This window comes from Coloeus monedula (assembly GCF_965178545.1).
Source record: "Coloeus monedula genome assembly, chromosome: 3".
In the NCBI taxonomy this organism is placed as follows: Eukaryota; Metazoa; Chordata; class Aves; order Passeriformes; family Corvidae; genus Coloeus; species Coloeus monedula.
The window spans coordinates 67109194-67135755 of record NC_138783.1 but is presented as its reverse complement, the minus strand read 5'-3'; the positions used below and the strand labels follow the sequence as shown (position 1 = coordinate 67135755).

Here is a 26562-nt window from a genome sequence, read left to right as displayed (position 1 = left end):
CCCCGCCGGGAGGAGCGTTTGTGGTCCCGGGAGAGCAACAACAGCAGCAAGAGCAACAGCCCCGTCCGGAGGTTTCTGCTTTTGTCTGCCCCGGCAAGGTGTGCGGTGCCCAGCGCCCGCACCGCGCCCCGGCTCCCCGCTCCCGCCCGGCTTTGGGGGAACGCTGGAGACGCTCGTGTTTCTCCTCAAACTGTGTTGACAAGCGACTGTTGAAAAGGGCTGGGAAAATTACATCTCATCTCTGGTGGGGTGAAATATGAAACATGTAATCTAACGGTTCCTGAAGGAGGGGGGAGAGGGACTTCTCTCCCTCTCTCGCTGTTTTCCTGCTCCGGGTTCCTGGTTGGATAATTTGGGTTAATACTAGTGAGTGAGCCTTTTGCTGCTTCAAAGGGTATTTCAAGTTGCCGGAGCTCCTCCCCTCCGCACCGTGTGACAACAACAACTCGTCCAGCGAGCGAGCGGCGGCGGCGGCGGCAGCAGCCAGCACTTCCCAGCTCATTTTCTCTCTGTCATTCCCCTCTCAATCTTTGATCAATGTACTTGCCAGAGAGAACCGAAGTCCTTCAAACCTCCTCCTTTTCACCTTCGTCTTTAACGTGGTGCTAGAGAAAGGACCACAAAAAGAAACTGCCCTCCCCCTCCCCTCGGCCCCAGCCCCGCCGCCCGGAGCGGACTTCTCCTCCTCCTCCTCCTCCTCCGTCCCCACTTGCGGGACACTTTGTGCGTTCTCTCTCTCACTCTGCCCCCTGCTCTCTCGCTCGCCGCAGCACCTGATCTGGGGTTATCCCCCCCTTCTTCGCCCCCCTCCTCCCTTCTCTCCTTTCCTCTTTTTTTTTTTTTTTAATATTTTTTTTTTAAATTTTTCCCCTTTCCCCTGCGTGTGTGTGTGGGAACTTTCCCCCCTCCCCCTGCCCCCTCCGCCGTATATGTGACCATGGCCGTACCGGCTGCTTTGATCCCTCCGACCCAGCTGGTCCCCCCTCAGCCTCCGGTCTCAACTTCTGCCGCCTGCACCACCACCACCACCACCTCGTCGTCGGCCACCTCGTCGTCGGCCACCTCCTCTCCGTCTCCGTCCATCGCTCCCCCGCCGGCCGCTTCGGGGACAAACCTATTCCGGCCGGAGCCCATCGCAGCGGCGGCAGCGGCGGCGGCGGCGGCGGCAGCAGCGGCCACAGTCACCTCCACCACCAGCGGCGGCGGCAACGGCAGCGGCGGCGGCAGCGGCGGCGGCAGCCCCAGCCTGGGCACCGGCGGCGGCGGCGGCAGCAGCAGCAGCGGCGGCGGCAGCGGCAGCACCTCCACTCCCAATGCCAGCGCGGCCAGCGCGGCCGGCAGCCTGCCCGGCAAGCCCGTGTACTCGACCCCGTCCCCGGTGGAGAACACCCCCCAGAATAACGAGTGCAAGATGGTGGATCTGAGGGGGGCCAAAGTGGCCTCCTTCACCGTGGAGGGATGCGAGCTCATCTGCCTGCCCCAGGCTTTCGACCTCTTCCTGAAGCACTTGGTGGGGGGCTTGCACACGGTCTACACCAAGCTGAAGCGGCTCGAGATCACGCCCGTGGTCTGCAACGTGGAGCAGGTCCGCATCCTGAGGGGGCTGGGGGCCATCCAGCCCGGGGTCAACCGCTGCAAACTCATCTCCAGGAAGGATTTCGAGACCCTCTACAACGACTGCACCAACGCCAGGTAAGCGCCGCAAGGCACACGCGCGCCCCGCCGGCCCCCCCGCCGCCGCCGCCCCCGTCCCACCCCCGCGCGGTGCGGTCCGGGCGGGCGCTGCGCCGCTTCCCGCTGCCCCCTCCCGCGCTGCCCCGGCACCCAGCCGGCCTTATCCGCAGGCAGCAGCGCTGCTTCTTGGTGGGACGGAGGGACGGAGGGGGAAGGAGAAGGCGTGTTTGTGCCCCCCTCCCGCTGCGCCCTGCAAGTGTCGCCCTGTCATTGTCCCCTTCCCTGCCCCCCGGGCCGAGGCGTGCCGGGGGCTAGGGGTGGCCGCGGGCAGTGCAGCGCGGGAGCGGAGGGCCGGCGGGGGTGGGAAGGGGCCAGAAAGTGCTTTCTGACCGAGTCCCCTGCTGAAGTTTATCCTTGGATGTATCTTTAAAGCGGGCAACCCTGGGAAAAAGCCGCCCGAAGGCTGCACGGGAGTGGGCGGGGAGCGGTCCTGATGGGGGGACGGCGACATAGACACTGGGGTGTCGCGTTAACTGGGATGGGGCGCGGAGCTGCCCGGGCGTCGGGCCCGTTCCGGGGCGATGAAGGCCGCTTGGCCATCAGCTGCTGTCACACATCCGAGGGGGCACGTGCACTTTTTGTGTAGGGCTGTAAGGCAGTTGCCACATGGCGAACGGGGGAGGTGGAGGGAGGGCGGGAAGACGGCGAGGAGGAGGAGGAGGTGGCGGCGGCTTTGCTGTGGGGTAGTGGGGAGAGGTGCCAGGCGGCCGGGCTTCCTCGGTGGGAGGGGGTGGGGGTGTCGGTCCCCGAGGAGCAGGTGCGAGCAGCTCCAGGCCCCTGCCAGTCGGAGAGGAGGAGACGGGGGGCAGCGGGAGCGCGGCAGGGATTTGGCAAGACTGGATCCTGCTGCCGCGCAGAGTAACGCGGGCGCGGTGGCGGGGACGGCGCCGGGGGCGGGGAGCAGCGCTGCGGCTGCGGACGGTGCGGGGATATCCCCGCACCCCGAGGGCCAGGGAGACCGCGGGGGGGAGGTGAGCCCCAAACTTGCCACAACCGGGGAGGAGTGTCGGGGGGATAGAAGGAGCTGGCAAAAGAGGAAATTCCTGATGCAATAGCAGCCGCCTTTGCAACGGAGGGCGAAAGCATGGGGCTGTTATCTCTCAGTCTGTAGGTTATAGGGCTGAATCTGCTCGATAAGGAGAAGGGATCGCATAACTGCCGTGACCCCGAGATCAGAGCGGTCGGAAGCGCCTCCAGTTCCCGGGGGCTCCCCCTGCCTCGGGCGGGGGCGGGGGGCTCGGGCTCTGCCGCGCTGGAGGGGCGGCAGGAACTTCTCACGGAGGAGGTCGTGGACAAAGTCCCGATGCTACTTTCAATATACCCAAACAAACAGACCGGGCTCGTTTCACTTTCCTATTGTCAGATTTCAAGGTGCAGCAACGACCAACACGTGGGGAATTAACCCCACGCGATGCCGTGCTCCTGCCCGTCCCGTCCCGTCCCGTCCCCTATTGCGGGGGGTGTGACATTCCCTCCTCCCTCCCTTCATCCCCCCCGATTCAGCAGAGGGTGCCTGGCAGTCATTAGCATAGAGCCAGGCGAAGCAGAGCACTTACTCTGCGGTAGCTGTTGCTGGATGGATTGTTGAAGTTCCTGAATATTCAGGGCAGCAGGACAAAACAGCCTGGAATAACTTCCAAGCGCTGACATAACTGTAGCTGCTCGGGTAACTCTGCTGTTGTTTCATGTGGAATCAACATGAATATTAATAGCTGCTCTTAGACAATTGTTGGGCTGGGGTTTTTGTGTGTGTGTGTCCGTGTGGTGTGTAACTTGTAACAACTCTGCAAGAGTTCCAAGATTTGGTCCTTAAAATAAACTCATGGACGTTTTACTTTGCCACAGTCATACCGTGTGAATTTTAATTTGAACGTGTAGAATTAAGAAATACAGAAACTTTTTTTTTTTTTTTTTGGAAGGGGGGAGTTGGGGGAGTATGGAGACACCAATTCCTGGACTTGGCAGGGTTATAAAAGGGTTTGGCAGCCTGGTTGTAACATGGCTTGATTATGTCAACAGCACAGAATCGGCTGTGTTTCAGCTGTTCCTGAGGTCTGCTGTGTTATCATCTAGTGTAGTAGAAATTACAGTAGTGGGTTCAGAACTGAGTAGGATTTGACCCTTAAAAAGCGTAATTGTAGTAGACTTACTTATACATCCATTAAGCAAATAAATTAATGGAAAGGATATACAATAGGTATGCAAAATGTATTATTACAGTATAGACGAATAAAGCAAAGTGGGTCAGTGAGTTTTGGTCAAAATGGATGATGTAATGGGAAGATAAATCTGTATTTGCTTTCTGGGTTTCCCCTCTAATACATTTAATTCTTCTTTCTTTACAAATTATTTTTAATTATTTCTGACATTACAGTAATTATGCAGGGTATTTTGATCTACTCAGTTTAGTGATTTGAGCGACCTTTCCTGACTCCCACTTACTGCATACTTTAGCTGGGTGATGTCTTTCTGTATCCCGGGTGGACACTTTACTGTTGAGATGGAGGCTGTAAGAGCCAACTCCATTCTAGCGGCTAAATTGTTATACTCATCAGATTCAAAAATTTCGAACCAGCATCTTATCACTGTTATATTTGTCTCATAATCAGCTGATGCACTCGAGTACGCTAATCCCTTTTTGGAAAGCTTCATCAAGGTTAATATGTTATTTAATCACAAAAGGCATCCAAATAAAGCCATTACTTTGTTGTTCTTTAAATGGATTGAATCGTTAGTTGCCAGTTGCTGTGGAAATAATTTGTAATAACTTATTTCGAGACGGAAAAGTTTTAGATGTGTTTCACCAAAATGATACATTTTAACTGTGATATTGCTATTTAAAAAAATCAATAAAACAAAAATCGATAAAACACCAAGGGATTTTCTATTGAATGCTAAATGTAGAGGTCTGTAAAGTGAATTGGTTTCTGTGTTTATTTGTGATACTACTAATAATAACATGATACTAAAGGACCTTTTTCCAAATTAGGCTTGTGTATCAGTTCACTGGAAAAATAAGCTTCCGTTATGGAAGATGACTTTTCTTTTCTGGTCATGCTGACCTTTGCTTTTATTTTCCTCATAAAAAGCACTGGCCGCCAAACAGAAATCCAGGAAATAGCAAACTGTGCATTTAGCTTACATTCCGATTAAACGGTTTGACATTAATGGGATGCTAGAAAGCCATATGCCAAACAAATAGGGGAAGGATAAAGGCAAAACATGGAAAATATTTAGAGCTACTAGATGCCAGTCGAGTCAGGTTTCTTGAGTGTGTGGGTGAAAGAGTAGCGAACTGTGCACTGGATGTCACCTGCCTAGGATTAATGACCTGGAAGCTATTGATCCCAGATTGTTTCTGGTCTCTTGTGTTTTGAGCACTTGTTGTGGAATTTTGCCATGCTGGGTCCCTTTCTAGAGTTTTCCCATTGAGTTAGGCTGCCTTTGGATTGTGCCCACCCGAGTAAAGGCTAAAAGCGTGCGCTTTCTTCTGACCTCCCTTCTTGTGACCAGGATATGTTAATCTTTTCTGACATTTGAAGATGATTTTGAATGAGTTCATTGACATTAATACTTAAAGCAGGGAATTATTTGCAGCCTTTGGAAGCTATTTACAGTTTTTGGAAAACAACCTAATTGATTTTTGAGTATAAAGGGGAAAGATGCTGAACATGAAACAATTCTCTTCAAAGCCTATCTTACACGGCAGTTATTCAGTCCCTCTTTTCTAGCTTCTGCTTCTCTCAAATTATGTGGACCTACCATGTCCTTGTTTACTGAATACTGCACGCTTGCATAGCTTTTTTCCCCATGTTTGTATTAATTAAAGGAGTTTCTCACCCAGATAGGTTAGTACAGATCACAGATACTTTAAATGAACAGGTCAGCAAGTGCAGCTGGAAGGAATGTCAAATATATAGTACCTGTGGTTTATATTGATGACCTTCCTTCTTGCCACAGATTATTAAAATATAATCAGCAGAAATGTGGAAGGCTTTACAAGCAAAGATGACTTCTGGAAGGCCAGAAGATAAATTGTAGTAACTATAAAGAAGGAGTAAAATGTTTGGAAGTGGTTTCCTTAGACTTAAACAAAATCAAAGACTCCAGTTGCTCATAATATCAGTACTTTAATATCCATCTTACATTATGTATTTAATGGTAAATATTGTAGTTTAAAAACTGAGATCCTTGGACCATGCTTATTGCAACAGAACAGAACCATTTATCCCTTTAATCTGATACTTACTGGCTGGCAGTAGCAGGGTATCTGATACTTTGGAAGGGAACACTTCCCTGTGAGCGCTGGCTGCCTGTTGAGAAGGGCTGCCGATGCTGTTTCTGTGCAGGGAGGTGAGGGCCTGCTAGTGATGGGCAGGGGGACATTTCTTTCCCTGATTGCTTCACATGATCTTCCTCAAATATTCAATTTGATTAACTCCTCCTTTATCTTATAGCTATGAATATTGGTAAAGTTTTGTGTAGTTTCTTTTTTTTTTTTTTTCTGTTTTTTTTTTTAATTAAGAAATCTTTTATTGGCAGATGTAGTTTATGTGAAAAAGCAGTTTTATTGTCAGGTTTGTATCAACTTAACTTACAAGAAAGGGCTACATGGATAGCTGTGTTATTTCCTCAGACCATTGCCATCTCTGTTCAAATGCTTGGTTCAGTCTCAGGCTTCCATGCTCTTTGGTAGAGCCACAGGCCCCCGCCTGGGGTTGCTGAGCCCCCTGGGCACACGGAGCAAGTGCCCCACAGTGTGTCCCTATGGGCTGCGCTGGGGGGCTGCTGCGCCCACCCAGGGCTTCTTCTCTGCCCCTCCTCAGCACTGTAAACCAAAATGCACTCAAAGCACTCTTATTTACAACTTGTCCTGCTTGGTATTCTGTAATCCAGAGTGGGTTCCGAATATTTGTTGGAAATGCTAGTCCTGTTTGACTGCCATTTAGTATTTCTTCTGTTTTCCCCTGTTCCTAGATGATTCCAGATGGCTGTTTTTGCCCATCTCTGTGACTGGTCATCTAAAGTGAATTGCATACGAAGCAGACAATTTTCATACACTGGGTTGAATTTTAGTATTTTCCTTTTGAACTCCCTAATTGATACATTAAATTGTTACTGCAGTCCCTGCTGGTCAGGTACAAGTAAATCTCTTTCACCATTGCCAGTGTTGCCTAGTCATGGAGGAGCTTTACAAGTTTAGCTGTAAAAATTCATTTAATGGCTGCAGGATAGCAGAGAGAGTAATCAGAATCTACTGAGTTTTATCTAAATTGTATGAGCCAGTGAAACAAGAGTCCAAAACAGCCATGATGCCTGTCTGGTTTTAAGCAACAGGACTGGGTTTAGATCCTCTTTGTTCTTTTATAAGTTAAATATGTTTTGTTTTAAAAATAACGTTTGGCGCATCTGCTTTGCATTATGAGTTAATTCCATTCATTGTTTTAAAATAGTGATTAACCTTTTGCAAATTATATACTGCACATGAACAGTAATTTTTTCAATAATCTTTAAATGTGCATGCTGTAACAGCGCCATAATGTGGACTGACATAATAGGAATTGACAGTAAATTTTTAGTTGCCTAAATATGTATTTAAATGATAGAGCTGAAGAGTCATCTGCAAAAAGCTATTATGATCCAGAGAGCTAATTCATATATAGATAATTTCTCCAGTGTGAATTAAGGAAGAATTTTGCTTTTTCCATTATCATTTAAATTATTTTCAAAATTCCTGGAACATAAACCAAAAATCTTTATATTTAGAATCAAGATGTGTTTGTGACTTGAAATGATAAAATCCAGTTTGTTTTGAGGAATAACTTTATCCTTAACCCACTACGTTCTACTTATTTATCTGATACTGTGCTCAGCCGGGGGCATCTTCTAACAAGTGCTGATGTTTCATTTCACAGGCATTGCAAATATTCAAGTGTAATCTACAAAATACGGAATCTTAGCACTGACTGTTAATAACTGTGAACTGTTTTAAACCTTTTTTTTTTACTGAAGAAAGTGAAAAAGGGTAATAGTACATTTTCCATAGCATAAAGTAGAAACATGCTGTCACTTAATTTCATGAGAGGAAGGATCAGTTTTTGACCATCCAGTTACATCCCAGTTTGGAATTTTCCACTCTAAATCACTGATAGCGATTAGCTGGGAAACTACACTGGGGAAGAATAAGTCTGTAAATACTGAATACTTGCATTCCCCTCTGTGAATTTCCGTAGGTCTCTTCTTGAGATGGGATGTTGGACCAAACGGACCCTGAGCAGTAGTTCAGGATACATCCACCAAAACTAATGAAACTGCTTGCATGAGTTGCAATTGAGGAAATGGATCACGAAATGTATTTTAGTTCACCTTGCTTTAAACAATGTTTTGTGATAATTGCATCCTCCTATGGCAGATCGATTAATATATACAATACAATTTGCAGAACTGAATGGAAAGATCTTCTAAATCGTGTGTATCAAAACACTTTATTAGTTATAAGTAGAAACTTTCTGAAATAATACAAGCTTTTTTTGTTAGTGTTCATGTAATTATGCTTTTGATACAATAAAATATTCCAAAATTTTTATTGTGCGCTCCTGAGAACACTCATGTGGGTAACACTTAACATAACTTTCTGTTCATTATTCTGTTTAAAGGCACCCTGTTCACTCCAAAACTAATTTACTTCAGATATTTTCTTTGCATTCCACATAATTTGCATCTTTGTCATGAAGAAGAAAGCTATTTCAGTATCAAAAAGAAATATATTTTTGGTTACAGATATCAAACAGTGGGATTTTGTGGCCATTGGAAGGCTGAAGTTAGCCATAGTCCAGGAACAATGGAGCAGATGCAATTAAAATTTTCCAGTACACCTTGCCACACTGACGGGATGTTTTTTTCCATTAAAATAAGCAGATGTTTTGGTAACAAAATTTTACTCATCCTTAGGATTTATAGAATTAATCTCTGAATTGGCCAAGTGGCTAAATTATGCCTAAATTGCTTTTGATCCAAAACAAGCTCAGGTTCAAGCAAAGCTTTCAGACTAGTTCTCTTATTCACATTATAATATTGTGTGCTACTCAATACACTGAAAAAAGCGCACCTTAGCTGTTAAGATGTATTTTTCTACATTCATTTTGTTCCTTAAATTGTATGACTGAATGAGAGGGCACAGTAGGTGTGCATACAGATTACCTGACTGACAAAATAACAAGAGTTGTGTACTGGAGTTGGATGGGGCTGGGAGAAGGGGAAGAATGGGAGTACGTGGGACTGCTGCACATGCTTTAGCATAATTGACAGCTGAAATATACTTGTAACATTACGATGCCATGATTGAAGTTCATAACTCTGAATGTTCATGTCAGAGCACTTGTTAATGATGCTGTACTGAGAACAGGTAACAGGTATTTTGCATGTGGAGTAAAAGTTGTTTGGGACATGTCTCTCAGTATATGCTTGTATTTACAAATTGTTGTACAGTATAAACTATTTTTGAATTTTACTTTTGGGAAATGATTTGCTTTTTCATGTTACGTGAAATGATTGTAAGGAATCAAAAAGAAAGCAGTTATATAAAGTAAATTATAAAGGAAACAGGCAATACATATCTATTTTATGACTATTTAATAATATCCTTTTTAGCCTTGATTTCATGTTGTTCTCATACTTACTAATGATTTATTTTTTTTAAAGAGCTAGATCATGATTTTATACATGGGACAGAAAAAAAAAATTGCTTTCAGGTGTTAGATACTGTATTTTTAAGAGAAGTACAAACGCATGTTACATTTTTATAAGTGATAAATCTAGTCAGGGTTTATTGATACTTTGAGCATTCCTTAAAAAAAATAAACATTACTAAAGCTATTATTTTTGAGTTATTCTTTTACAAATGTGGTAAAAATATAAACTTAATACTTTAATTGGTTTTATATCATGTTTTAATGGATGACAGTGTTATCTGTCTTTATGAAGCATATAATTTGTTTTCAGTCTCTTGGCTTGCTGTAGAAACCTTTCTTTGTTGGACAAGGTCACCTGTAGGACTTAGTTATTTACATTAAATAACTATGCTGTGGTTTTAAACCATATGTGTAACTGTAAGGATGCAGGTAGTCCTGTTGCTCTCAGTAGATTACATGTGTCTTTTAAACCAAGCATATGCAAAATATATTTGGAAGTGCTATAAAAGAATCAGTTGACGTCTTAGGTAGGAAGCTGGATTGCTGTATACTTTCTTGCATTTTCAGGGACAGTTTGAAAGTGTTGAAAGAATGCTTGAGATTTCATGTCCTGTAAATTAATGCTTGTTGCATAAAATAGATTCATGATGCATTTTTTAATGCATTATGCATTTAATGCAATCTTAGTGTTTCTGTGAGCATTCTTTCGTATTAATTAATTTTAGGAAATCAAGGCAATATCTTTTCAGGAATTAGTAGCAGAATTTGGTACAACCTGTGGCTTCATACACTCTGCTGGGATTTTTTGTATTCAATTTTGTAGTACAGATGCAGCCTATCCCATTTTGAAGGGAATACATGCTTCCAAGATATATGCCGTGGTTGTCACTTTTCACATTTTAGTGTTGATTCTCACTGGTAGTTTGCTGGGAAGGAAGCGAAACCATTTTCCAATTACCTTCTGTTTCCTTAACAGAAATTTACTGCATGGGAGGAAGAAAATACCTCAGGTGGTATTAAATATATAATATGGACTAACTAATACAAGTGAAAAGTCATATGTTCTCTTTTTTTGTTTTTCTTTTGTTTTTTTTTGTTTTAATATATTTCTCTCAGCTTGTTAGAACAGTTTTGACACTGTAGATGACATATAGGATTTTGTAAGTTCTCTGTGTCTGTGTCTACTAGTAAAGCCTAATTTCATGATTCTGGTGCAAGTTATGTTGTCTATTCTAATAAAAGCAGGATTGCTTGGTTTTGGTTTGTTATGGATGTTTTTTAAGCTGATACTCATAGCTTTTAACAGGCCTGGTTAAAAAAGATACATTAAATGGTAATAAAATATTTTGTCTTACATTACTGGGCATTATAGATGGTTTGTGATTCTACTGGTTCCCTTTGAAATGAATTTGCTGCTGAAATATAATGTTAAAAATGACAGTAGTGGAAAAAGAAGCTCTTGCTACAGTAATTTACAGTTTAACATATAGCTGTGTATAAAATACAGTTTTGAGCAGCTATGAGACAAAAGTATTAGAAATACTAATTTACCAGCATGTAGCTGTTTCAGGAGCCCACATGCAAATCATGTAAGAAAGGACTCATAGCATTTCCTGGGGAGGGCATCAGTGAGGTTTTTAGTTAACATGTTTGGGGGATAGCCACAGCTGTTGAATTGGCTTGAGGCCACCTCAAGGTACAACAGGTGGGACATCACTAAGAATTGATAAACTTTCAACAGATTTTATTGTTCAGAGCTCCTCTGGCACCATCTTAATAGAGTGGCGGAAAGGGTGGATTTTATCTTGAGAAGAAGCAGCCCACTGCCGTAGTTTGTACATGTCAGGTTTATGCACTGAGAAGGCAGTTTGCTCAAACACACTGAATTTCTTTGTTATCCTTCCTCTGCTCTTTGAATCTGTTTAGTCAACCCAGAAGACGTGTGGTGCCACACAGAGGGATTTGTTGCTCAGCTCAGTGGTCAGACTCAACCCGTTATCATTCTGGCCGCATTGCAGTGAAAGTCAGACTCTGGGACACAGTGGATGGGATGTGGTGTTAAAAAGAGTAATTTCAGGTTGTTCCTGAAGGAGTGGAGCCTCCGCTGCCTTTAGCTCTCTGCTGCTGATCCTGTGCTAATGCAGGTCTGCCAAGCAGAGGTTTCATCTTTTCTGGTGACCCCTTCTGTGATTTTGTCTCGTTGCGTCTTATTTTACATGTCTTATTACTTAAATTAGGACAATACAGTGTTATCATGAGAGGCAATAAAATAATAGTTATGAAATGCCTGTACTCAGAAATATTCTAAAGTATGACTATGTGAGTAGAACATTTTGACATTAAAGGAAAGAAGAATGTCCTTAGTTAAAACTGCTGGGCATTGTTAAGTGGTAAGTTCGTCTGCTTTTTGCCAGCCAATGAGAGAAAAGGAATTTTTTTTAGAGGTGAAAATGCAGAGCCAGCTAGTTCTAAATACTATTTTGTGAAATTGTGTTTCACCCGTGTAAGTAGTTTTCTGTGTGGAGGGTGTGCTCTGAACAGGATAGGTCTATCTTTGCAGCTTGGCTAATCGTTTCCTTTCAGAAATCCAGAACGCATGCAGATTTGAACTTGTAGCCAGGAAAAAGTGCTGCCATGCTTCAAATTGCCAAAGGACCTCAGGGGACAGAAACTTGACCTGGTTTTATGAAACCATAGAATTACATTTATACAAGTTACCCCATGGGAAAAGAATGAACTGATCCCAATTCATTTCTAAATTCTGGGGCCTTACGGGTCACATTTGAATTTTCTCCTACACCTGTTTTTCTACTAAATTTTTCTGAGGACATTTTTAGAAACTTACTTTACATTAGGTATGGGTCAAGTGCCTAATATTTAACAGTTCAGTATTCTAATTCTTTAAAATGTGTAATGGTTTCTCAATATAGTTAAGCTGCAAAAAGTTTAAATTATAGAATTTGTTTGGTATGGACTAAATCCTCAAACCTTGAACCTTCCTCTGGGTTTAGTAACTTAGGCTTTGTTTTCTTGCATGTGAAATAGAGGAGGCAGTGACTGTAGTCCGTACATGTTGTATGGGCTATAGAGAAGAGAACAGCTCTGCAGATACTGGGCTACTCACCTGGAACATGGCTGTGGCTCGAGGTTCAAAAGGTGACAATGGGACAGTTCACAAGAAGACTCCCAAGACTCCATTCTTCCTTTCTCATCCCCTTAGTTAGACTAAAAATTTGTGATTTGGGAAATCTTGGTTCATCTTTCCTCATCTTGGAATCAATTCAAGTAATGAGTAGGTGCTCCCATAGCATTCCTCCTTTGGTCCTTTGGTTTGAGCCAGAAGCCTAAATACCCTAGGGTGAGTGATTACCTCTCTCTGGTGAGGTGGTATGGGGTTTATGCTGCCCAAGTGTTCCTGCTGGTGTATTGCCAAATTGGACTATGCAAACTAAGTTGAAATAGTGGGCCCTAAGGACATGGAAGGGTTCCTTAGTTCAAACACTTAGAGGATTATATTAAAATTAGAATTAGCTTGCATTTTGATTTATTTAACAAACTGAGTGTTCTGTTCAGCTTGAGTTTGCCCCAGCAGTTGCTATCCCACAGAGGCTCTGCAAACCTTCCAGGCTTTGCTTTCACCTTCTTTTCCTATTCTCAGTCAGTCTTTCCGATCCTTGAAATATATTTTCATTGCTGAAATTGGCATTTAAGTGCCTGCATAAGTCTACCTGTTTCTAGTGTACAAGTGACAGATTTGGATACTACTAATCTAGTATAGATGCTTTTGTCTTTAACGCCATCTTAACACTCCGGATCGACTGAACAGCTCAGCTGATGATTCCTGGCTGTAGGCTTTCAGTGGATGTGGCAGAGGAGGCTAGTTCTGAGTTTGTAGTCCCTTTTTTGGCTTGGGCAAAAAGGATGGGTAGGTGAGAAATGGATATATAAGGGTGTTACCAAGACAAGTAAGAGGGTGCTTATTTACTCTGGTTGTTTGTTTTTCATACCAGTGAATTTTTCTGCTCAATTTGTATTAAGCCGTTCATGACTTTGTCAGTCTGGATAATCAAACAGTTTCATGAGGCATCATTGTAGGGACATTATCAAAGGCTGCTATTGTTTTGACTGGCAGAGTGAAAGGCAAGTCTTCTGAATGGTGATCACTTATCACCATTATGTATTTATTATAAATGTGTACATTGTGTCCCATCAACAGGTTTGACTGCTATGTGGTGCTGATATCCTAAGTGGGTAGAGGGGGGGGATATTTTTTTCCAAGACACAAAGAATGGTTTTGTTCCAACATGACTTTTAATGGAAGGTAGAGATGTCCAGTTGCATTTAGGGGCTTAAAGAGTTTTCTTATTTGCTTGACTTTTCCTTTGTAGTTCTGTTGTTCTTAAGTTGGATAGAAGATTTCTTTGAATTTTATTGTATCCAGAGTAAGTTTAGATCAGACTAGTCTAAGGCTTTTAACTTATCAATAAAATGTTCTGGCTGCTTTCTGATTTTGGTAGCAAATAAGGGAAATTAAATTAAATTTAAGATCACCTATAGGTGGCAATAAATTCTTCATTGTGATTGAAATGTTTGTCTTAAATTCTCTTTGCATCTAAACTAGAGAGGAAAAAAATCCCTTTGTTATCTTTTTGATCATAGAACAACAACTCAGAATGAAGGAACAAATTCAGATCTTTGAAAATTCAAACTCTTCCTTTCTCTTTCCTCTTCTCCTTGTTACTTTGTTCTCCTCACATGCCTCTCTGAATTTGGAAGCAAAAGAAGATGAAAATTTACAATTCTTCATGGAAGCTGTATTTTATGAGGCACCGTGAAAACTTCAGATACAGAGGATACTTAGTGGAAGCAGTTGCTAACCCTAGCAGTAGCAGTAGGGACAAGAGCCCTGAGGCTATGGGGCTGGGAACATGCTGAAGAGTAGCATCGTGAAGAGGCAGAAGTGAAAGGCTGGTTGACAGCATGTTAAAGCAAATTTATCCGGTGTTGCTGTCACATGCGGCCTTACAAGTTTACATATGTATGATCAAATTTTCAGTCTTTGGATCACAACTGTGTCCTTTCTCTTCGTTAAGTAGGGCTATGTTTAGAGTAGTGCCTGGGAAAGCAAGCAAGAAGAAATAAGCTTTACCTTAGAGTTTGATGTTGGGTGAGATTCTTACGGCAGTGATGTTAAATGGGAATGGAAAAATTATTTTTTTTGTAATACACTTAATCTGAAAATTCTTAGCTATGCTTTGTATGGTTCTAAGTTTATTTCAGAAGTATACAGCCGTAATTCCCAAGTTACTTCCTATTTTTCCATATCCTGTGTGCAGCAATGAATATAGTCACTATGATGTTGGGTTGTATATAGAAATTTGAATCCTGCGAGCAGGAAGCTTTGGTTTGTGTAAGGAGTCCTGTTACCTGTAGCATCTCAGCTGGCTGATTTACAGTAATAGAATTATGCAGGTCCTTAAACATTATCTGTATTGGTACTCAGATAGCATAGCTAGCAGAGTTTTCATAAGCTGGAGTTTCACAGACGGCGACAACCGAGTGTGGGAGCGATCAAAGAACATTATTTGTAATCAAAATGTGAGTTAGGTGTTATAAAACAACTGGTGGGTGCTTGTGTGCATGTGAAATTTGCTTACACGAGAAATACCACTGATTTAAATGAGAGCATTCAAGTGACGAAAACAGGTTCAACGTGAGAATGTTTAGAAGATGGTGACCTTAGAAACGAACAGTCGTCTTTGTAAGTATTCAAAGGGGGGTTATTAAAACTTAAAGCTGAGAGTTGGCGTTTGAAGGCAGAAGCAGCTAGAGAGGTGTTCAGGGAGCTCACCTGCCAGATAATAATGCGCTTTAATGATGCTGGTTAACTCTGCATCAACTTTCTCATACTCTTTTTTGGGGGGTATGGGGGAAGGGATGGGAGGGAGGGCGAGAGAGGGACGGTGACAGCAAGGCTGTTTGTTTTTCCCGAAAGTTGTTTGTGATTTCAGGTACTCATGGGAAATCTCTTGATCAGATTCACATCTGTTCCTGTCAAAGTGGGTGCTAAGATACCGGTCACCCAGCAACCATGTCCAAGAGGGAATTGGGCCGATAATAACTTCAAAAAGGAATGACAGATGCTAGATTAGGATGAAAGACAAAACGCATGAAAAATGAGCTTGTTAGAATAAAAAAATTGTTCAAGCACCTTCATGCAAATTAAATGAATATTGAACATTTGCATGCAGTAATTTCTACTTTTTCTGTTGATTGAGAGGAAATAAAGACGGTACATATAAAAACATAAATGTAATTTTTTTTTTTTTTTTTTTGCACCAATTAACATACAAAGCAGTATCTTTCTTCTAAAAATGAGATTAGCCACCTGGGTGCTTGGCTGTATCCCACATATGTCACAATATTTTTGTAATGTGTATGCTTCTGTTGAAGAAACACCTTATCTAATTCTTTGTAGCAAAACAAACAAGGAAGCAACCTTATATTAATTTTAAAATACTTTTGGTTAGCATCTTTCTATTTTTTTTCAGCTGCGGTTTTCAGAGCTGAATTATTTCCTGCTGTCCTTGAATTCAATCGGTATAATGTGCATTAATAAAAGATCACATAAGATGAGTTCAGACCAAATGCTAAGGTTTCCTATTGACTGGTCAAACAATACATATTTTAAAACACCATGTCTGTTGGGGTAACATGAAGAAGAAATAGTCACTTTTCCATGCCTATGCATTAAGATAATTTAAATAATCTAACAGTTTTATTATTGAAATGCTCATATAACAATCAGAATTTGGAAAAAAATGATAAAATGTTCTGATTGAGAAAGGACTCTGTGTCTTGGTTTAGCAATGTCTAATGTGGTCACGTACAGAAATTGATTTTCTTCAGAAATTAATTAATTTTTCATATCGCCCTAAGCTGCAGTTAAAAAGAGTGCATACTTGTCTGTTTTTTCCAGAAATATTGCCTAATCATATTAATACCATTGCCCCAAGGATGAAAAGATAATTGTACAAATGCATTTGGAAATATGTATCACTGAGTATTTATGATTAAATTATGCAAATGACCCAGCTCTCATCCTTTCCAGACCCAGATTGTCTAATTAGGATTGATATGCTGAATAGATGTTCCAGAATTTGAATACAAGCATGTCCAAAGAGCAGAAAATTGGAAATGACAAGGCTGAAATGCTAAGAAAAGTGTCTTTCCCTTTTATACTTTACTAATGTGGTGTTAGCAGTTGCAGTTTTTCCTTTGGCTATATTGTGTGACTCATGTGTCCTACAAGAAATAAGTCAGGAAAGAAAAATCAACTTTCATAAATAGCTTTACTTTGCTCTGGACTTACTTTTCTTTAAAAGTCTCCTAGCAGTTCCTCACCCCTTTAAAACTTTGTATCCTTCATGTTAAAATAATGATACCACATAAATTACTTCTTAATTTGGAGCACTGTTGTTTGTAGCTTGTCTCCAGCTGCCAGCTGCCAGTGCTAGATATTTAGCTCGTAAGCTTCTCATGTATTCAGATGAGATTTACACACCTAACAATTTTAAGTTTGGTGAGGTTTTTTTGGGGGTTCTTATTGTATTTGAATTCACAATTCCTTAATGTAACCACCTCTTTTTTTTTTTTTTTAAAGATGAGAACCAATATCTCATTAAGCTTGTTTGTAGACATTCTGAGTTGGAATAATAGCTATCAGCAGTCTACAGCATTTAAATCCTTCTTCTTCAGTGGACTGTTTGTTCATTTATCGCTCTTGGGAAGCTGGGAGAAGAGCCTGGTGAGGAGCAAGGAGGAGTAGTGAACTGTCAGTACTTCAGCCATTGTTAGCAGCGGGAGTCGCTCCCTCTGAACTCTGTTGGCTCCTGCTACCCATCTGCGGGATGATGGATTGCTATGTTTAATACATTTCAGCTTTTGTCTGTCATAGTGTGGATAGACAGCGCTATCAATGATTTCAACAGTGATTAGAGCGCTCGTTGTACCCACTGCTATTGGGCAGGCACCTCCCAGGAATGTCTGATGTGGGAACTCCTTGGTACTCTCTCCACGCAGATGACTTGCTCGGCTAACTTGAGGTGGTTTTAAACACCTACTAAAGACCACTGGGAATTACTAAATCTGCACAGCCCCCCTGCAACAAAATTCAGACACTTCTACAAATGGTCTGGTACCAACCTAACTCAGAGGAAAAATGTCTTGTGCTTTCGATAGGTGAGGATGGGAGCAGGGATGAATTCGGTGGATGTGATAGGAGCAGTGCTTGGCCCATCTGTAGTTCAGTGTTTAGCTAGTGGTGATACGGGCAGAGTGCAAGGACTGTGTTGGAGCAATGAGATGCAACATGACATGTGTCATACGAGGATTTGCTAAGCCATGGGTGCTTTGTGATTCACGAGTCCACAGGCTGAATGATTTCAGCCACCAGAGAAGTCACTGTACACCAGCACAACATATGCCCTGAAGTATCTTCTAATAATTATAAAATGGTGCAGGTGACATATAAATTGGAAAAAAGAAGATAATCGTGTTATGGACATTACTTTAGACAAGTGGATGTATATTGTTTTCATTACTCTCATGGTAATTTTCCACTCTTAGTAAAAAGGTATTATTCAAAATCTTGTGTGAAACAGTATTGTATTAGAATCAAAAAGATAACTGTGCAAGCTAAAGCATATAATACTGGCATTAGAAGATACTTAACCCAGTTTTCTTGATTTGGACCATTGCCCACCATGATAGTCCAGGCTGAGGGATAACTTTCACTTCATTTTGAACTGAGGGAGGAAGGGAAGTTAAATCAGAAGATATTAATCATCCTTGATTTAGCTTTCTTAGTAGATAATTTAATTTACAGAACCAGAAGAATGAGTAACTACTAAAAACTACCATTAGCAAAGGTGGTATACAGGCTGAAATGTTTTCTTTACCCCTATTTCACTCTGTATTCACTTGACTGTGGCATTATTTGCTTTTTAACAATTTCTTTCCCTTTGGTTATAGCAGAGTTCAATTTCTGCAGCTCTGCTTATAGGCAGTAGTTTGTAATTTCTCTGTTGTGCTTGCTGGAAATCTGAGCTCAACAGCACGGTCATGGGATGCCATTTTTATTCCTTTTTAAGATGATCCAGGCAGTGGCAATGCTCGTAGGGAGGAGTGTTCATGATAATTAAAAGCTGGAGCTTACCTTTAAAAAAAAAATTGGCAATTTGCCTGGGAGAAAATTCTGTCTTCAGTCACCATTTTTAATCTACTTGGCTGTTGGGAGTTATCTTCACTTTAAGAGTTGTCTGGTTTTAAAAGTTGTCTGGATGTTGAAATAGTTTCTTTGACATTGTTCCTAAGTGCTCACTTGCCATATATGATGATCAGAGGATCTGAGGACTCTGTGAAAGAGTATCAGTAATAAGGTGGGAATAATCTTGACATTTACAGCTGTCAGCTTTCCTCAGTTTAGGCTCCCTTCGTTACCAGTGCATGGCAGTTAAACAAGGAAACTTGAGGCATGCTTTACAAATTTAAGAGAAATTAAAAAACTTAATATATGTTTATAAATAAACAGATTTAAACATAAGCACGTTTAACATTTAAACCTTTACTGATATTTTTTCTCTTTTAAAATAAATGGCATTTGGCTAGGGGGTTGTTCTTTTGCAGAGATCAATATCTGGAGCATTCATACAGAGAGGAAATAACAGCAACTTGAAAGTTAATGAAAAGCAAGTATTAAATAAATCTGTGTATTACTTGGTGATGTGTTAATAAATGTATTACATAAATATGATAGGTAAAAGAATCAGATAAATGGTTCCTTAAGCAGTTAAAAGGTATTTGTTGTTTATATTCCTTCTGTAGAGGCAAGGCTGTGATTTACAGCCTTTTTTGATAGCAGGACTGGTTTAGATAATTTTGTCTCTCTTCTGTTTCCTCCAGGCACCCTGATTGCACTCCTGTACAGCCGTGTGTGACCATTTTCGGCACAGGATCAGGTCTAGGTTGAAAATGCTGTCTGCTTTCCCCCCTCCTTTCTCCCCTTCATTATTACTTTTATTAATCCTCATCTGTTTTGGGAAAACAGTTCACCCTGTGTTTTCATCAGCAGTTGTGCTGCTACAAGTGAACGAGCGATGGGGACAGAAATGAATGTTGGGGGTAGGGGAAACCAATTTTATGTATTGTCATCCTGTCTGCCATGAAATTTTCCTGCATCCTAACGGCAGTGCCCTGAGCCTAGCCTGGAAAATGAGCTGTGGATTACACAGTGGTTTTAACACTGTATTTAAAAGGAGGAAACAGGAGGGGGGGTAGCTGTAATGAAGGGAGGAGTAAAAGGAAGAAAGAAAACTGCATGAAAGCAGTGGAAGCCACTTTCCTCTCTTTCAGAACTCTGGTTTACTAAATCTTGGCAAGCTGGCCTGCTGTGTATTGCAAAACAAATGGGGTGGGTGTCTGAGGTAGAGCATTGATTTCATCCTTTGGGTGCTCCCTCTGGCCATGTTCTGGTGGCAGGGAAAGGTGAGACACGGGTGCGGACCATCCTCCATGCCCTGCATATCTTGGCTTGTTCCGGGAGAGAAGCCCACTTGTTACTACAGAACATCCTCTACTCTCTGGGAGGTGCTGCACAGTGGAACTCTGGAACTTAGGTTGAGCCTAAGTCTCTGCTGCTGGAGTGAACGCCCTAAATTACTCTCTTTTTTGAGTGGACTTGTGTCGGTCATGCCTCTTGCTTTTTTGGGGACTATTTTTTCCCTGTTAGTGGCCTAACATTAGTATAGAAAGCATCTCCTATAGCTATGCAGGATCAGACGGTGTCACTTAGACCTCTGGGTTCTGATACAGTATTAAATTACTGACTTCTGTTTTACTGTGAGGACCTAGTTCACAATACTCCTGCCAAATGTTAATGATGATGGAAATATTCTACCTCTGTAAGAAAAGATAGCCTGTGTAGCATTTTCGACAAGCTATGTCAATAAAATTAAATTAGTTTGCACTTCTTTAGGAATACTCTCTTCTTCTAGCTGTTTTAAATACCAGTTGGTTTCTTCAGCGGCTTTTTGCAGATGTGAGGGAAACACGTCTGAAGCTACAAGATCCTTGTCTACCCAGAAACAGTGGGAAACTCAAGATTTCCCTGAGTAGGCATGGTTTTAGCAAAACTTCACTCTGTTCAGAATGGTCTGACTTCACTGTGAAGTAGGTTCCTCTGTGCTAATCCTCTTGGAATGCAGCAATTATCACCTACCGTATAGGTGTTAAGTGCTGAATTTCAAAGGGATTATCACTTTCCTCCTTCAGTGGCTAAGCTAGAAGAGAAAAGTTGTTAGTGCTTCTAAAGGGGAGGGAAGAGGGGAAGAAAAGAAATCTCTCCTGTTTTCTTTCTGTGGTTGCCTTCAGTCTGGCTGAAGCAGAGCAAGCTGGGTTTTGCTATAGCTAGTTACTTTGAGTCTGGTCTTCAGGAATTCTGAAGGCATTTGTTTCCATCTGCCCTCCCCGCTTCCCCCCCGCCCGCAGTACGCTTCTTTTGTGGAAAGAGGCAATGACAACAGCCATTCAGAACAAAAATCGACAATTAGGTAGGTGGACAAAATTATATAGGAAAACCAAAGTTCTCTATATCCTTACACTGTGTTTTCATAATCTGGAAACTTTTGTCAAGTTAATTTGACAACAGTCTGTAGAAGTTGGTATCTTTTCAGTCTAAAGAGATACTTGATGGCCTTATTGGTGTTGCAGACAGAGCACTGGAAATTATCAGAAGACTATTTTTGTGCATATGCTCTTTCGGCGTACCTTTTCTTTAACTGACATACCAGTGTTTTGTTTGACGACTAGCGCTATCCACGATACAGACCATACTGATTTCAGGTGGTTGTTGGATAAAGTGGGATTTGTGTCTCTGAACCCCCCTTCCCCTTTTTCATAGCCATGGCTGAGGATCTCTCGTACATGGCTACTTCTGTACGTGCTGGCTCCTGAAACCTTCCCCTTGAGTGAACTATTTTCTGAGTACATAATGGGCAAGGAAAGCAGGGCAGAACTCTGATCACCCGGCAGTGCACCCTGGAGACCGTGCAGCAGCAGCAGGCAATGTGAACTAAATGGGGAATGGTAGTTAGGGGGAGGGCATTCACATCCGGGGAAGGATTTAAGATGTTGTAACAGATAGAAGTAGCTAGTAATGGGCAAGAAAGGGTTGCCTTATGGAGAAGTCTTACTCCTGAAGCTGCAAAATAACCAAAAGAGGCTTTTAGAGAAGAAGGCAGGATTTGGAGTTGTACTGATGTGAATAGAAGGTTTCGTGGAGGGAGGGATGTAGAACACTACGTTGAAAGATTGGCTTCTAGCCTGTTGTTTTTATTTTCACTATCACTTCTTTGGGATGAAGAATGATAACTTCTGTCAGAAGCATTTGGTCTAGAGCTGGATTTCTCAGAGCTAAGAATTTAAGAGTTGTAGTGCTGGAAATAGGGTTAAAAACATTGCAGTTTCTTCACAGTCAATTCAGAAATTAATGAATTTTCAGAATTAAGCTGTATCACAGTGTTTAAATAGCATTTTCTGGGAATTGCCACAGAACATTTCAATAAATTATGAAAATTTTCTTCTACTAAATTTTTTAGATATTATACATAGTGCACTAAATAGCAGTATATAGAATATCTATATAGTTTATAGACTATCTAGTATACCTTGTTGCTTGTAGAATTGGTTCCTATTATAAGAATTTGTAAGATACATACAATCAATCCATTTTTTTTTTTTTTGGAAAGAAAAGAAGTTGTGGTTCAGTTCTACAGCTTGCAATATTTTCCTGGGAATAACAATCTTCTCCTTAAATGTGAAACAATTTGGCAAAAGAACACACTCTGCTAAACTTAGAAAGTTGTAAAAATGAGTATTCTTAATTTTTAATGAATTTCTGAAATATTAATTCTTTTAGTCCATTTTTGATGTCAGTAATGGTTTGTAGACTTTATGGGGCATTTTGAACTGTAAGGGGCTTAACTGCTTAACTTTCTGCATCAAGATGGTAATATTATATACCACCAAATGTCCACAGTGGAGAGAAGGTACTTTGTATTGTTGGAAGGGATGTTCTTTAAGGTCTGCTGTGCATGCAAAGAAGGCAGTATTTATGTTGGTAGGGTTTCAACATGAGCTTGATGCCAAGCCACAATAAGACACAGCTACTTTTTCAGGAAGTTAAGGAGTACCTTACCATGGTAGGGTGTCCCATTATTTGACTTGTGAATTCTGGCATTTTCCCTACTCTGATAGCATTATAACTTGTATACATCTTATATGGAATTTCATGCTGTAGAAATAACAACTTCAGGATGAAAATATCAGGGCATTTTAAAGTAACACATTTCTGCCATTTGTTTTGCTGCCTCTTTAGTGTAATAAACCCCATACTAAAGAACTACAGCTCCTCCCTTGTTGGCAAGATTTATGATAATGTCTTGCTGTTTTTGTAAATTATGTAACACACACTGTTCTTCCTTTGTTATATAGTGAAATTTAGTAGGTTGTTTTAATTGTTTGATTGATTTTGTTTTTTCCCTTTGGCATTTGTCTACACTGAAATGTCTGAGATTTACTGGGATGAACAATCGAGAAGAATGTCTTTTGTCTGAATTTCTGAAGATGTCAGGAGGTTTAGGAATGTTTGTGATAAGTCTTTTCTTTTGTGAAGTCTAGAATTGGGTACGCCATCCAGTATGAAAGGTGTTGAGCGCTGCTCTATCTTTTAAAAACATCAGCACGTTTTTTAAAAGGAGCAAATGCCACTTTTTCACATAGTACTGAATATTCAGGAGCTTTTAGTGGTTCGTATTTATTGTTGCAATGTTAATAACGTTTTAAACACTCTGTTACATGAGATACCTAGAATATAGATTGCTTTCGTCTTTATGGTGCAGTGAATGTGGAAGCAATAGCAAGATGCCCATGGACTTACCTTCTGCCTGAAACAAATATATTCCTTAGAAATCCCAGTACCCATTTACTAAAACACATTACCTGCCACACATGATGATCGGGAATGTAAAAGAGTTAACAGGTGAATCTCCACCTTCCTGCATTGTCAGTGAAACTGCATTTTTTGTAACTCTTTCAGGTAGAGAGGAGAGACTTGACCAAAAATGGCTCAACCACTCTGTTTCCATTTTGTAAGGGACTTGAAAAATAGTCAGGTACAAAGCTGTCATATTTTAGAATATATTTTTTTCCTTACCTAATTTTGTTTACTTACTTAGGTATACCAAATACGCTTCTTGTTCAAAGGCTAATTCTGGGGTTGTATTTTTGAAAAACATGCCTGTAATTCTCTAGCTGCTGTGTATAGACTTAAAGGGGATTTCATGGCTGAGACTGAACAGCCCAGGTCTGCATTTTCTAGCTTTTTTTTTTCCTGACAGGTCAATGTTAAAACACTACCCAAGCAACTGCTCCTCAGAAGCTTTCAAAGAGAAGCTGAATTTATGTTAATTTCAATATATCCTGTATTTAAAATGATCAAGCCCCTGTCAGGATTACTGGTCACTGAAATTATGAATTATTTTAATGAAAAGTCTGAATATACACAGTTGCCACATTTTACACTCGTAGAAACCATGTATACTTTTTACTGCCATGACCTCCTTCCTCTCCTGAAGTTGTGTTTCTCATTGAATGCTTTAAGTTTCTTTACTGGTTTAGTATTTTCTGTGACTGCAAGCAGGACTTTGGGTGAAAATATGGAGATCTGGCCTTTGACCTCCAAACTGAACTACATAAGAACACACTTGTTGAGCTTCCATAATGTATATTTAATTACAAAAGTTATTTGGCTGTTTGGGTTTTTTTCTTTAATTCTACTTCTAGGAAACCCTTTCAACTCCTTTTATATGTGTAGATATAGAGGGGGAGAGAGATTTAAGTCAATAAAGTTATCATTACTATCTTTCACAATTGCTGTTACTATTGTGATTATTATTTTATTATCACTATTCTGAGATGATGGTTCGTGTTTTGAAAGAATGAGTTCTTTAAGGTATGGTAGCTATAAGAATTGTAGTTATCTCAGATTCCAGTTTAAATAATGTTTTTGTCTGTACTTGTAGCCATTGTTGAAAATACGTGTTGTAAGAAAGATAAATATTAAACCTCCAGTACAGTTTAGTGAATAATTCTGCAGGTTCATGATTGCTCTTGAAAATCTAGATAGAATCTTGATAGTTGGTTTTAATAGACATCTTTTTTTTTTTGCCACTGTAGATCTGTGCCCACAGACCTGCTCATGAAACAACTCACAATCGAATGCTTCTTTTTATTTTGAACATAATTATGTTGTATTTTAGTTACTGCTCTGGAAATGTCTCATATTTGCAAATCTGTTTCCAGAAGAATAGATTCATGTCTAAATTAGCTTGTATTTGAGGCTCTTACTAGTTTCAAAGAGCTTTATTACAGTTGTATCTCTGCTAGCTATTTTTTTTAAGACTTTGAAATGCTTTTGTCTTACCAAGTGCCGTTCTCTGATATCTTATAAGCCATTTGAAATGGAGCATGCGGTTTAGATCAGCTACAATGAATTTCCTTGGATAAGCAAGTGTTCCTGTGAATCTTAAAATACTCTTTACTCTGCCTTTTGTGGTTCTACTGCCATTTTTTCTCAAGATTATCAGAACAGAAATAATTGCTTCCATCCCTCAAACCCTTAAAGATGTTTGAGTTCAAGTATGAAAGCAGTTCAAAAGGGAATTTATCTATGCATACTCTTAATCATTCATATCAAAATATTCCCCTTAAAAATTTGACAAGGAGCTCCAAATATTTTCCCGCATCTTAATTCAGATAACTGCAAATGTAAAATAAAATGTGATTATTATTTTTGCAAGCTAAAAAATAATTTTCACTAATAAGTTTCTGAACTATGAAAGACTTTTAATTGGTATTTTAAAGTTTAAATTTGGTAATTAATTTTTAAGGTATCTAATATACTTTTTCCAACAATTTTTGGCTTAAATATCTTCCTTCTACTTTATGCTTTTTTTTTTCTCAATATGGCAGCACACTGAAATCACTGTAACTTCCTTTATCCAGGCTTGCTTAGTTAGGCTAGTTCTTAGGGTGTGTAGGCAAGTATTACACCTTAGCGTAATACTGGAGGTACGCAATGGTGCATATGGTTTTGTGCTCTTCTTTATGCTCTATCACTTTCCAAATAATTCCATAAGCTGACTCCATGTTTCAAAGCCCATTAGTTTACTTTTCTCATTTTGTTTCAGTGTGCTTATCTCATAATAGATAACAACATATCAGCATGGCTCTTTTTCACTAACTTTCTGAAGCTGGCTCAGGTCCCTTGCTCAGGAAATTTTATAGTTAGAGATGTTTCTTCGGAGTTCCTTCTGAAACTGCTGAAATTAAAGAAGAAATTACAAATAAGGCACTGGATGTTCTGCATTCATGAAGGGGATTAAGACTCATTTGTGTATGAAAAAGCAGTCAGGAAAGACAGGTAGAGGCACCTTACACCTTTATGGCCAGCAGGAAGATATATGTAGAGAATAAATAAATGGCCAGTCTGTATAATACAGTTTTAGGATTTCTGCTTTAACTTCTATAATTATTTGTACCTAAAGAAATATTTCAGAAGAGTAATTGAACTTTTCTCAGGTTTAAAGTAATTTGGATTCTTCACATATCAGTCTAAATTTGCTTAGTCTCTGCCTTCTGCTAGGTTGGGGTTTTTTTGTGGTTTGGCTTTTTTTTTTTTTTTAACTTCTACATTTGCTTACTACATGCTTATCAGCTGCTTACATTATTGAAATGTTGTTTCCTGGGTAGGTACTTTCAGATCTTCACTTCTTCTCTTTGATAAGTTAAATAGCTTGAGCTCATTAAATCTTTCACAGTCTTTTCTTTTTTTTTTTCCCTTTGCAGTCCTTTTCTTTCTTTCAGATACTCATCATGAGTAACATTTATTTTGCCCTTGTTTAAGCTTGCACAGCCTAGGTTTTTTGGTGGTGTTTAGTGGGACTGTAGAGATATAAGGAAGATTACAATTTTGGTGGAGCAAAGAGAACTTTGTTAATAATACTATTGCTGCGGGAAC

The 26562-nt window shown here is 40.6% G+C and overlaps 1 protein-coding gene across 4 annotated transcripts in view; it reads left to right on the top strand.

Annotated features, from left to right (window-relative positions):
* Positions 1–937: 937 nt before the first annotated feature.
* DACH1 (dachshund family transcription factor 1) overlaps positions 938–26562 on the top strand; it is a gene marked incomplete at its 5' end in the record, with an annotated part of 353184 nt that continues 327559 nt past the window's right edge. For all 4 annotated transcript variants that reach the window (XM_082277602.1, XM_082277601.1, XM_082277600.1 and 1 more), the window contains one exon: positions 938–1692. In XM_082277602.1, coding sequence (XP_082133728.1) covers positions 938–1692 — 755 coding nt within the window. The remainder of the gene's footprint in view (positions 1693–26562) is intronic.